Raw genomic sequence first — 12,825 nt, 5'->3', positions numbered from 1 at the left:
GCGTCAGGCTGGAGGAGAGACTCGGAGCTAGAGAAAGGACGCCGGGGCGCCGGCAATGGGTGTTGAGGGGGCTGGAGGTGGGGGGGAGGAGGGGGCTGGAAGATAGTTGAGGACACCCCCTCCGCTGCCCCTCTGAGCCGCGCAGTGCAAGGGAGCGAGGAGGGGCTGACATTGAGATAAAGGGGAGCCCTGCGCGGGAACGGAGCCGGGAGCAGCCCCGAAGGAACTGTGGGGTGGCGGCGGCATCTAGGTCTCCTTGTGGGTCCTGCCCCAGAGGAGTTGGTATCTGTTAAACATGGCACTCGCCCTTTCTCTTGGGAGGGTTGGAACTGTCAGCAACAGAAACTCTCTGTTTCTGTTGTGACTTGAGGGTCATCTTGCCTCGCGCAGCTCCACTGCTGTGTAGCAAGCACCTACCCTGTGGTCCCAGCATCTGACCTGTAATGAAACCACAATATCACAGGACCAATAGTGATCTTTGGTCCCTTCTTTACCATAATGGGGACGGTGAGAGGTGTTTTGCTTGTGGTTTGATAGTCGTATGTCCAGTTCTTAGAGCTGGTCTCAGGCCTGGATGGCTCCTCTCATGTACTTAATTTATTACCTAACATGAACTACTTTTTACCAGTCTTGCTTTTAAAATGAAGATATGGAAAAAAGGCTAAGGTAGGATCACTAGAGATGGCAAATGATAATGACTGTGGTTAATAACAATTAACATAAGGGCATTTTACCATTAAAATCATTGCATTATATCGTTTATGCCAGGTGCCTAGGCCTGAGACTATAGTATTGGCTACTCTGGGAGGCTGAGGCAGGAGGATCTCTTCAGCCCAGGAGTTGGAGACCAGTCTGGGCAACATAGTGAGACCCTGTCTCTAACAAAACAAAAACAAATAATAGGCCGGGCGCGGTGGCTCACGCCTGTAATCCTAGCTCTTGGGAGGCAGAGGCGGGCGGATTGCTCAAGGTCAGGAGTTCAAAACCAGCCTGAGCAAGAGCAAGACCCTGTCTCTACTATAAATAGAAAGAAATTAATTGGCCAACTGATATATATATAAAAAATTAGCCGGGCATGGTGGCACATGCCTGTAGTCCCAGCTACTCGGGAGGCTGAGGCAGAAGGATCGTTCGAGCCCAGGAGTTTGAGGTTGCTGTGAGCTAGGCTGATGCCATGGCACTCACTCTAGCCTGGACAACAAAGCGAGACTCTGTCTCAAAAAAAAAAAAAAAAAAACAAAAACAAATAATAAATATCACTGCAGTTGTGAAGTAGAAATTATCCCTTCATTCATTCAGTTCAACACGTATTTATTGCATGCCCCACTATGTGCCAGGCACAACCTTAAGTGCTTGATCAAGATCAAACTCCCTCTTGGAGTTTATGTTCCAGTTGGGGACACAAGTAAATAATTTCCTTAGTATTAAGTGCTATGAAGAAAATAATGTTAATAGAGAGTGCAGGGGTGAGGAGTGTGAGCAGAGCTATGATGGGATGGCCAGTGAAGTCCTTTGAGATGGTGACATTTAAACTGAACCCTAAATGACAAAAAGGATCCACCCATGTGCACATTGAAAGGGAGTGTTCCCAGCAAGGGCAATAGTTAAGTGCTGCAAAGGTTCTGAGATGGGAACAAGATTGTTGTGCTGGAGAAATAGAAAATTCTGTAGCACAAATGGAAGAACAGTTAAAGAGATCAGGAAAGTGGGCAGATATTATGGAGAAAATCTTGGCCCAGAGAGGTCAAAGAAATTATACAGTGTTCTATAATTAGTGAATATCAGAACTGAGATGTTAGTCCTTGCTCAGTTTCCAAATCCCATCCTCTTTCTATTGCTGGGTGCTGTATTTTCTCCAGGAGTTCTAGGTGATCCTGGACTTTCTGCATTTTGGTGGAAGCTTGTGCTCCACCTGGTGGCCTGGCTTGGGGAATTTGTCCAGTCTGACTGGAGAGATAAATGACTGCCTAGTCTTTGACATTTTCTTCATGAAAGCCTTTAGATTTTCTTTATATGGATACCTTCAGCTGATGGAATTACTTATGGTTTTGGACAGGTTCTGACTTCTTGTTAGGGTGGTTTATTGATACCGTGGAGTCACTGGGATGGGCTTCTTAATAAGAGGTTGTCAGTGGTGGGAGAAGGTTGTTGAGAATGACTATTTATTCAAAAAGACTTGTGGGGGGGGAAGGGGGAGGGGGGGAAAGGGCAGTTATTGAAACCTTAAAATTTAAAATTTGTACCCCCATATTATGCCAAAATAAAAAAAGAACCAATTGTCAGACTGTCTTTTCTCCTGGGTTTTCTTTAATTGCTGTCAGAATTTCTCACCCTTTCTCTTTGTGTTAGGACACAAGTAGAAGATATGAAAACAAGGCTGGCAGCTTTATCACTGGGATTGATGTCACCTCCAAGGTAAGACAGTTATTTATTCAGTTTGATAAGCAGGTGAACTTAATGAACTTGGTCCCTAGAACTTACAGAATGTTAAATATTCTTTTTTACCTCCTTTTTTCTTCTGTTGCTGAATTAAAAAAAAAAAATTTTAACTTCATGTTACACAGTGATGCCTTTATGCATCCTGAAAACATCTAGGCACCATTTATGTGTTCTTGGATCCATGAAAAGATAAAATCACAATATCTAGATGCCTGTGCTTAACCATTTCCAAGAAAAAGTTTTGTATGGGGAATGTCTTTTAAAATGTTGTGTCCATTCTTTAAAAAAATGCGTGCTGTTTCCACTTTAAATGAAATAAAACATGAAAAGTGCTTGGCACGTAGTAGGCCCTTAGTAAATGTTTATATTCCTTACTGGTTGGAGACTTAGAAAAATAGGGTTTCCTGGCCAGCTGTGGTGGTGCACGCCTGTAATCCCAGTACTTTGGGAGGCTAAGGTGAGAGGATTGCTTGAGCGCAGAAATTCAAGACCAGCCTGGGCAATATAGCTGGACCCCATCTCTAAAAAAAAAAAACAAGCAGGGAGTGGGTACCTGATTGCCTGCCTGTCTAAACTTTGAAGGCCAAGTCAGCTGAATTATTTTCAGTACCTAAGAGTGTTGCCTTTTGTCTAGTGATTGCTATTACCAGATTATGGCCTTCATTTTGACACCTCATAGAGTCAAACCTATTATATTCGTTATTGTAAACAGTCAGTACATATTTGTTGCTTTAATCAGTGATGTCCAGTTTAGAAATTCTTTCTTTTTTTTTTTTTTTTTTGAGACAGAGTCTCGCCTTGTTGCCCAGGCTAGAGTGATGACTGCCATGGCATCAGCCTAGCTCATGGCAACCTCAAACTCCTGGGCTTAAGCAATCCTGCTGCCTCAGCCTCCTGGGTAGCCCAGCCTTAGACATTCTTTCTGATTTTAATGTATGCCATTAAGTTTGGAACAGAATTCTGAATTATAATTCTGAATAATAGTATATATTGCTATATTAGATGCATAAAAGCAAAAATAAAAATAAATGTCAGCCGGGCGTGGTGGTTCACGCCTATAATCCTAGCACTCTGGGAGGCTGAGGCAGGCAGATTGCTCGAGGTCAGGAGTTCGAAACCAGCCTGAGCAAGAGTGAGACCCCATCTCTACTATAAATAGAAAGAAATTAATGGGCCAACTAAAATATATAGAAAAAAAAATTAGCTAGGCATGGTGGCACATGCCTGTAGTCCTATCTACTCGGGAGGCTGAGGCAGGAGGATTGCCTGAGCCCAGGAGTTTGAGGTTGCTATGAGCTAGGCTGACACCACAGCACTCACTCTAGCCTGGACAACAAAGCGAGACTCTGTCTCAAAAATAAATAAATAAATAAATATGTCATACTTATCTTTTTATAGTTTGTCTGTGTCTCAATGTGTCTCAGATTACTTAAAGGCCAAAAGAAAGAGAACTGATCATCTGTTAGACAAGAAAATAGAATAAAGTGAAAATGTTTTCTTAGTGTAGTTGAAAAAGAAGTAGATAGTTCTTAAGCCTAACAGTTTGCCATTATATGAAACAGGTCTATGGGGAAAAGGGTGGTAGTCCCAGAGTTGGCACTTAAATTGTTACTAAAGGAAGGTATATTGTTGTTTGTACTTGGAAAACTTCAGCGAAGAAAATTAGCATAACTATTGAGAAGTAACACAAGTGTTGCTGCTTTACCAATCCTCACAAGCTTTCAGTAGTCCGACCTTCAGTTAGTGTGGTAAAGTTGATAGACAGTTAGTGAAGGGTTCCTGTGAGCCATCAGAAACCCGCAGTTGGACCTAAATCTATTTTAGCTCTTGGAAGAAACTTAAAAACTGATTAGTTTTTTTCAGTGATGCATCAATGCTACTTGTCACTTAAAGATGAAAACTGGCAATTCCATGGACACAAAGGCTGGAAGAGTTGAGAGAATTTCTTTGCCTCAGTGTTATTTTTAAACAGGAGCTAGCTTTAGGGAGTGGACTGCTGAGGCACGCACAATGTGGAAGAGCGTGATGAGTGTGATTACCATGCCCGCAGATGATGTGAAATGGTGGTTGTGGAGGAGCTCCTAGAAATAGCACTGGAATCAGAAGATCTGCTGCCTTAACTAGCTGTAGTACCTCCGGCAAACCTTTTGGCTTTTTTGTCCCTCAGTTTCTGCATCTGGAAAATTGGGATGTTGAGATTGTTTAATTGTAATTTGTTGGCCTAATTACTAACAATAAATGTCAGAGAACTTTATAAATTGTAAAGCACTATTCATTCACTCAACAGATACTCATTGAGTTCCTACAATGTCCCAGGCACAGTAATAGGTTGTGATAGGATGGAGGCGATAACAAATTATAGCAGAATTAATATAAGCCCTCCCAGCCACTGAATGTGAATATCTGGTTCTCTGCAAAACTTAATCAAAGCACAGTGGTCACTGATGCATCATGTTGTGTTTGTGATTTAACTTTCTTCCTCCATATTTAACTTCTTTGACTTTTTCTGTACTTTCTAGGAAGCAATTGAAAAGAAAGAACAGCGAGCCAAGCGCTTCCATTTTCGATCAGAAGTAAATCTTGCCCAGAGAAATGTAGCCCTGGACCGAGACATGATGAAGAAAGGTACAAGGTGGTTTTTTTTTTTGGGGGGGGGGTGATTTTCCACATTTACCTAGAGAACAACTTTCCCTGCCATCACCTCATGCTTCTGGCCTTGCCTTGCATGTCTAGTCCTTATCCAAATACTCCCAAAGGAAGGTACTTGTGAAATTGTCATTTCTAAGGGAACCTGTTAAAAATTGAGATGCTATCAGCTGTCTCAGATATTAGAGCTGGAAAAAAAGATTGTCTTATCTGAGGAGGCCCAGAGGAAGTCACTAGTAAGTGGCAGAGCTGAGATTAGAACCTATGCTTCTAAGGACCCTTACTCATTTTTTGCTTTTGGCATAGAGGTATTAGCTTTTCTTTGCCTTTAAATGTTGTAAAAGTGTATTATAGTGAGACCTTCTTTTAGGGGAGTTATAGCAATTTTGGGATTGGTGGAGGAAAGTCATTAACACTTCTATTGACCAAGCACGGTGGGTCACGCCAACACTTTGGGAGGCCAAGGCGGGAGGATCACTTGAGCCCAGGAGTCTTGAGACTAGCCTGAACAACATAGGGAGACCCCATCTCTACAAAAAATAAAAATTAGCCAGGCATGGTGGCACACACCTGTAGTCTCAGCTCCTTGGGAGGCCAAGGCAGGAGGATCACTCGAGTCCAGTAGTTTGAGGTTGCTATGAGCTATAATGATGCCACTGTGCTCTAGTCCGTCAGTGAGACCCTGTCTCCAAAAATAAATGAAATAAATAAGTAGCTCAGTAAACATGTTGAATGAATGAAAGACTAGCTACTATTTTGCTTTCTTACTAGATACTGTGCTAACTACGTTTTGCATATTACATATTTTTTCATTTTCTTTTTTTCTTTTTGGAGACAGACAAGAGTCTTCCTCTGTTGCCCAGTCTGGAAAATAGTGGCACAATTATAGCTCACTGAAACTTGGAACTCCTGGCCTCAAGTGATCCTTTTGCCTTGGCCTCCCAGAGTGCTGGGATTACGAATGTGAGCCACTGTGCTCAGCCTACATATTTTTTCTTATTTATTTCTCGCAACAACCTTATGAGGCACATATATATATGTGTATATATATATATATTTTTTTTGAGACAGACTCTCACTTTTGTTGCCCGGGCTAGAGTGCTATGGCATCAGCTTAGCTCACAGCAACCTCAAACTCCTGGGCCCAAGTGATCCTCCTGCCTCAGCCTCCCAAGTAGCTGGGACTACAGGCATGTACCACCATGCCCGGCTAATTTTATTTATAAATATTATATTTATAAATAATTAGTTAGCCAATTAATTTCTTTATATTTATAGTAGAAACGGGGCCTTGCTCTTGCTCAGGCTGGTTTTGTTTATTATTTTTTTTTTTTATTTTTTTTTTTTTTTGAGACAGAGTCTCACTTTCTTGCCTAGGCTAGAGTGAGTGCCATGGCGTCAGCCTAGCTCACAGCAACCTCAAACTCCTGGGCTCAAGCAATCCTCCTGCCTCAGCCTCCCGAGTAGCTGGGACTACAGGCACGAGCCACCATGCCCGGCTGATTTTTATATTATATATATTAGTTGGCCAATTAATTTCTTTCTATTTTTATGGTAGAGACGAGGTCTCGCTCAGGCTGGTTTTGAACTCCTGACCTTGAGCAATCCGCCCGCCTCGGCCTCCCAGAGTGCTAGGATTACAGGCGCGAGGAGCCACCGCGCCCGGCCTCAGGCTGGTTTTGAACTCCTGACTTTGAGCAATCCACCCACCTCGGCCTCCCAGAGTGCTAGGATTATAGGCGTGAGCCACCGCGCCCAGCCTGAGACATATATTTTTATCCTACTTTACAAAAGAGGAAACAGGCTTTAAGCAGTCTCATGATTTGCCCAGGGTTATGCAGCTAGTAAAGGTAGAGTTGGGATTTGAACCCAGGTTTATCTGACTCTGAAGTCTTGCTTTTAACTGCTTTGCTCTATTGCTGTGTAATGTATGATACCATACTATAGACCCAAACCTTGTCCCTCCACAGTCAGTCCTAGTAGGCAGAGTAGCTTAGATGAAGAGCTCAACTCTAGAAGCTGCTTTTACTCTTTCCTTCATCACAAGTTCGAGTCAAAGGTAGACCTTGCTTCCCTCACAGGCTGGGGTTCTAGGCGTCTGCTTTAGTGGATTTCTGTTTCAGGAGAAGTCTTGTGAAGGCCAGTGACAACTGTACAGCTTGACATTCTTGTGCTTGCATAGCCTTGGCCAAATAGACATTTGAGCCCTCTTATGTCTCTGCCTTGAAAGGACTGTGGTTTCACCATTCCTGCTGATTCCTGGTTCCCTGAATATTCTTGAGACAGCTTTTGTCTGTTATATTAATAGTTCATTCCTTTCACTCTGCTTATTTGCCTTTTCTTGTCCCATGCTTCATTTGGTTTAGGTGTCACTTCCTCTGTGAAGCATATTTGTTCACCCACTTGAAATTCTTTCTCACCTCTGTGGGAGCTCTTCAGGTTTCCAAACCCTCCTAGAATCTAGTCTTAGTTTCTTTGTGTCTGTGGGCAAATTGTTGAGCCTTTTTAAGTCTCAGTCTCCTTGTCTGTAAAATGGGAATATGATATCTATCTTAATAGGATTGTTTGGTTATTAAGTTTTAATTTAAAAAAATTTTTTTTTCTTTTTTTGTAAAAGCAATTTCGATCTCATGATTCTAAAGATACTCCTTAAAATGGCAGTAGGCCTGCTCTGGAATGTCAGCTGGGGAAGGTTGCTCATTTCAGTCTCTTTTTTCCCCCCCATTGCAACAATTTAATAAAATTATAAGAGCAAAAAGTTACATTTCCAAAGTACCAAAACCTGCAACTATCTCACAGAGCAGAGCCTAGAGATCCAGGAACACCAGGTGGTGTAGCTGAGCAGGGCTCTCTAGTCCCCCTTCCTCAGCATCTTTTACCCTCCTGAGAAAGCAGCATTTGGAGCCTATATCATTTGTGGTTTTCTCACTGGAGTAAGAAATACAGGTATCTGTGGAGGAGGGGCAGTCTGAAAGGTGGTGGAGCCAACAGCCAGGGCAAGACTTCAGGGAACGTGAGAAAGGAGGAGCTGTGCAAGGTACCTCTGTCCTTTGGAGCTGTTACCCACCACCCCCCATACTGTGGACTGTCTACCGTGAGGCAGGCTTGGAAGAACCTGCCTAGGGGAGGATGGGTGACTTCTAAGGCAAAGGGGAAAGCTGCCTCCTGGGCTCCCCACCTCCAGCTGCAGAGCTGGTTTATGATACTGAGAAAACCCCTGCATTTTGCCCTAGAGCCAGGGCTCTGGTGAGTTATAGTAGGAGAAGAGTTACTAGCATGGCGAGAGGGTCCTATTTTACTTCATTCTTCTGGACCCCTCCACCCCACTCACACCTTTTGCACAGGGGACTGAATAGGCACAACTTTCTTTCCTCATTGCTTCAGATGGCCCTGGGTGTAGACTCAGAGCAGGAGGACAGCAAAGACCATGGCCACCCCCAACCCTCCCACCACAATGTCATTGTGGCCATAGAGGAGACAGGAAAGAAGGATGGCAAAGGCCTGGTGGAGATTGTCCTCACATGTCCATCATGTCCTCACATGATGATTGTGAGGACAGCAGCCCCAAACTGCCTAATGGTGTAAAAGATGAAGCGCTGGCCACATGCAGAGCAGACTGAGAGAAGCAGGGCATGGACAGCAAACTTGCTATGTTGTCCCATGAAGAGGTCCCCTCTAGAAGGGCACCCTGCCCTAGCAGTGAGCCTGCTGTGAAAAGGCAGGAGAAGGAATTGACCCTAAACATTGTTTGTACCAGTGACATAAGCAAACAGGGCATCCTGCTGGTTTGAGGTGAAGCTGTCAAAAGCAATGTAGCTTGCCAGGAAGATGAGGCCTGAGAGTGTGGTGGCTGGACAGCTGAGTGGCTCTGGTCTACTGGACAGCAGAAACATGCTGACCCCAGTGGAGATGAGGCCAGCTGTCAGGTATTCCCCATGTTCATAGCTGCGTCGAGACACCAGCTTTCCCATCAAGCTGACATGACAGGGATCACCTTGGAGGCCTTGGCCAGCACCTGGGTGGGGAAGCTGAGAAACTTAAGCACCAGCTGCTAAGCACATTTGACAGGCTGGCAAAGGAGTACCAGTACATTGGTGCCCTATGCCGGAGCTGCTTGCAGAGGATGCAGGAGAAGCCAGCCATAATCAGTGCCAGCACTCGGTTCTTTAGCACCAGGATCATTTCAATCTCTTCATCTAGGGAGCAGCATTGCCTAGGGTAGTGTTTCTGAACCTTAGGGAATGTTGCTGTCTATCGCAAATGAGTTTAAATTAGAATTAGGGGTAGGGGAGTTGTATAGATCCTGGAGATAGTTACTGTTTTTATATTTTCCCAGGTAATTTTAATGTGTAGCCAGGATTGAGAAGAATTGGTTTCGTGGTTATGAACATGGATTCTGAAGCCCAGTTGCCTGTATTCAAATCCTGACGTGTTACTTTTTTAGCTCTTGTCCTTGGGCAAGTTATTTAGCCTCTAAGAACCTTAGTTTCCTCATCTGGAAAGGCAGATAACAGGAATTCTTATAGGGTTGTTGGGAGGTTCTAACAAAATGACAGTTCTTAGAGTCGTGCCTGGCACACGGTAGGTGCCCAGCAAATATTAGTTATTACCATTAGGTTGTTATTATCTGGCATTCTTCATCTTACAAGCAGTCGTAAGTGACCCAGCGTCTTTGGAGAATGGAGAGATTGGAATAAGCATCTTGACTCTTGTAGCCATACCAGGTGTCAAGTTATTTATTATTCTTAGTATCAGCAACAATAATATGTGGGCAATAGAATACAAACAGTAACTCAATGACAGCAATGTTGGGACACAGACACACACATACAGACATAAACAAAGGCCAATGATAACATTCACATTTCTTAATTAAGTGCTTAGTCTAGCCAGTTACTTTGCTATGTAGTTATCCTTTCAACACCCTGTAAGGGGAAGATATTTATCATTTCCATTTTATGATGAGAAAACTAAGGTGCGGAGAGGTTGAGACATTTGCCCAAGGTCCCACAGGCAGGTAAGTAGCAAGGCCGGGATTTGAAGGCTGGTCTCACGAAGCCTGTGTTCTTAACCGCTCTGCCAACATTCAGGGACATGGTTTGTGACACACTACACTAGTCTATTCTGCATCAAGAGGGACTTGCTACTTTTAAATGACTTACTGTTAAGCAGCTTCCATCTCCTTATCCCCATGATCAAAGCCCTCATTGTTGGAAAGGAGGCGAGAGGTTATCTAGACCAATCTCTTGCCCAGCACTGCAGACCTTTTGGCAAAGTTGCTAATGGTTCTTTGGCCTCTGCCTGAATGTTTCTTAGTTATGGCATGAGAACTATTTATGAGGCAGACAACTTTATTTTTGGATACTTCCTTGCGTTGAGCATTGCCTTCTAGTAATTTCTGACTGTTAGTTACTGTTAGGTTAGAACAATATACTGTGTGTCCTTCTTTTATTCACACACTAATCCTTCATGTAATGGAAGTATAGGCTTACTGCCTACTCCCTAAACTTTCTTTAAGTGACATGTTTTTCTGGTCTGTATTCTCCAGACTCCTTCCAGTTTCTGCATGTTCTTCATAAGGTGAGGTGTAGATTCTGGATATGATTGGGTCCATGGAAAGTATGGCAGGACTCTTACCACTGTCCCTGTCCCAGCCATTTCAGAGTGTTGTCATCTTCTACTCAACCAAAGCACCTAGACCTTTTCCCCAGAAACTGTGCCCATCAAAACAGTCTTTCTCGTCTTGTACTTGAGACACTTTTTAAAAGATTACTTTTTTATTTATCTGTATTAAATTATATCTTACTGATTTCAAGCCTCCATTTTTTTTTTTTTTTTTTTTTTTTGAGACGAGAGTCTCACTCTGTTGCCCAAGCTAGAGTGCTGTGGCATCAGCCTAGCTCACAGCAACCTCAAACTCCTGGGCTCAAGCGATCCTCCTGCCTCAGCTTCCCAAGTAGCTGGAACTATAGGCATGTGCCACCATGCCCGGCTAATTTTTTCTATATATTTTTAGTTGGCCGATTAACTTCTTTCTATTTTTAGTAGAGATAGGATCTCGCTCTTGCTCAGTCTTGCTCAGGCTGGTTTCGAATTCCTGACGTTGAGCAATCTGCCCGCCTCAGCCTCCTAGAGTCCTAGGATTATAGGTGTGAGCCACCATGCCCAGCCTCTTTTTTTTTTTTTTTTTTTTTTTTTTTTTTTTGAGACACAGTCTCACTCTCTTCTTGTCTGAGCTAGAGTGCTGTGGCATCAGCCAGGCTCACAACAACCTCAAACTCCTGGGCTCAAGCAATCCTCCTGCCTCAGTCTCCCAAGTAGCTGGGACTATAGGCATGCATCACCGTGTCTGGCTAATTTTTTCTATTTTTAATTGTTTGGCTAATTTCTTTCTATTTATAGTAGAGACACGGTCTCCCTTTTGCTCGGGCTGGTCTTGAACTCCTGAGCTCAAGCAATCCTCCCACCATGGCCTCCCAGAGTGCTAGGATTACAGGCATGAGCCACTGCACTCAGTCTCAAGCCTCCATATTCAGTCTGTTGAGTTAATTTTCATCTTACGTCTACCTTTCAACTTTTAGTTCTATTCCTCGCTTTGTATACTCTCTACTTTGATGTGCATGGCTTCTGCTTCTTCATCCAGTTGTTGGTAAATGTTGAGCAGCATAGTCCTATATCATGCCATGAAACACAGATGTATTATATATATATTTTTTTTTAATTTTTTTTTTTTTTTTTGAGACAGAGTCTCGCTTTGTTGCCCAGGCTAGAGTGAGTGTCGTGGCGTCAGCCTAGCTCACAGCAACCTCAAACTCCTGGGCTCAAGTGATCCTTCTGCCTCAGCCTCCCGGGTAGCTGGGACTACAGGCATGCACCACCATGCCCGGCTAATTTTTTTATATATATATCAGTTGGCCAATTAATTTCTTTCTATTTATAGTAGAGACGGGGTCTCGCTCTTGCTCAGGCTGGTTTTTTGAACTCCTGACCTTGAGCAATCCGCCCGCCTCGGCCTCCCAAGAGCTAGGATTACAGGCGTGAGCCACAGCGCCCGGCCTATTTTTTTTTTAATTTTTTTAATTTTTATTTATTTATTTTTTTGAGACAGTCTCACTCTGTTGCCCGGGCTAGAGTACTGTGGTGTCAGTCTAACTCACAGAAACCTCAAACTCCTGGCCTGAAGCAATCCTTCTGCCTCAGCCTCCCAGGTAGCTGGGACTACAGGCACGTTTCACCATGGCCGGCTAATTTTTTCTATATATGTTTTTAGTTGGCCAATTAATTTCTTTCTATTTTTAGTAGAGACAGGATCTCGCTCTTGTTCAGGCTGGTTTTGAACCCCTGACTTTGAGCGATCCTCCCGCCTCAGCCTCCCAGATTGCTAGGATTACAGGTGTGAGCCACTGCACCTGGCTGCATGTATTAATTATAAATCTTATTCTGTTATCATCAGGCCCACATTTCATTTTATTGTCATGAGGAACTGGATTTTACATGCCTTAAAAAACTTGAGATCGAATACCATCTATGGCATTCTTTGACTTCCTTGGCCTAGTAATCCTAGCAAAAAAAGAAATGAGGTTAGTGTAGCTTCTTTTCTTTCTTTCTTTTCTTTTTTCTTTTTTTTTTTTTAAGACAAGGTCTTGCTCTGTTGCCCGGGCTAGAGTTTAGAGGCATCATCATAACTCACTGTAACCTCAAACACCTGGGCTCAAGCGATCCTTCTGTCTTAGCCTCCCA

At 43.4% G+C, this 12,825-nt stretch overlaps 1 protein-coding gene and 1 pseudogene across 2 annotated transcripts in view; one reads left to right on the top strand and one right to left on the bottom strand.

Moving 5' to 3' along the window:
* Positions 1-12,825, top strand: part of NCBP3 (nuclear cap binding subunit 3) — a 43,587-nt gene that overhangs the window by 391 nt on the left and 30,371 nt on the right. For both annotated transcript variants that reach the window (XR_012913031.1, XM_075994220.1), the window contains exons 2-3: positions 2,350-2,415; positions 4,959-5,064. Coding sequence is in view for 1 of the 2 variants with exons in the window: in XM_075994220.1 (XP_075850335.1) it covers positions 2,350-2,415; positions 4,959-5,064 (172 nt within the window). In the remaining variant the exon portion in view is untranslated. The remainder of the gene's footprint in view (positions 1-2,349; positions 2,416-4,958; positions 5,065-12,825) is intronic.
* LOC142861883 (adenosine 3'-phospho 5'-phosphosulfate transporter 1-like) lies at positions 8,413-9,267 on the bottom strand (annotated as a pseudogene).

This window comes from Microcebus murinus, chromosome 18, assembly GCF_040939455.1.
Source record: "Microcebus murinus isolate Inina chromosome 18, M.murinus_Inina_mat1.0, whole genome shotgun sequence".
Lineage (NCBI taxonomy): Eukaryota > Metazoa > Chordata > Mammalia > Primates > Cheirogaleidae > Microcebus > Microcebus murinus.
The sequence above is the reverse complement of the archived record's forward strand: the minus strand, read 5'-3'. Positions and strand labels throughout refer to the sequence as shown.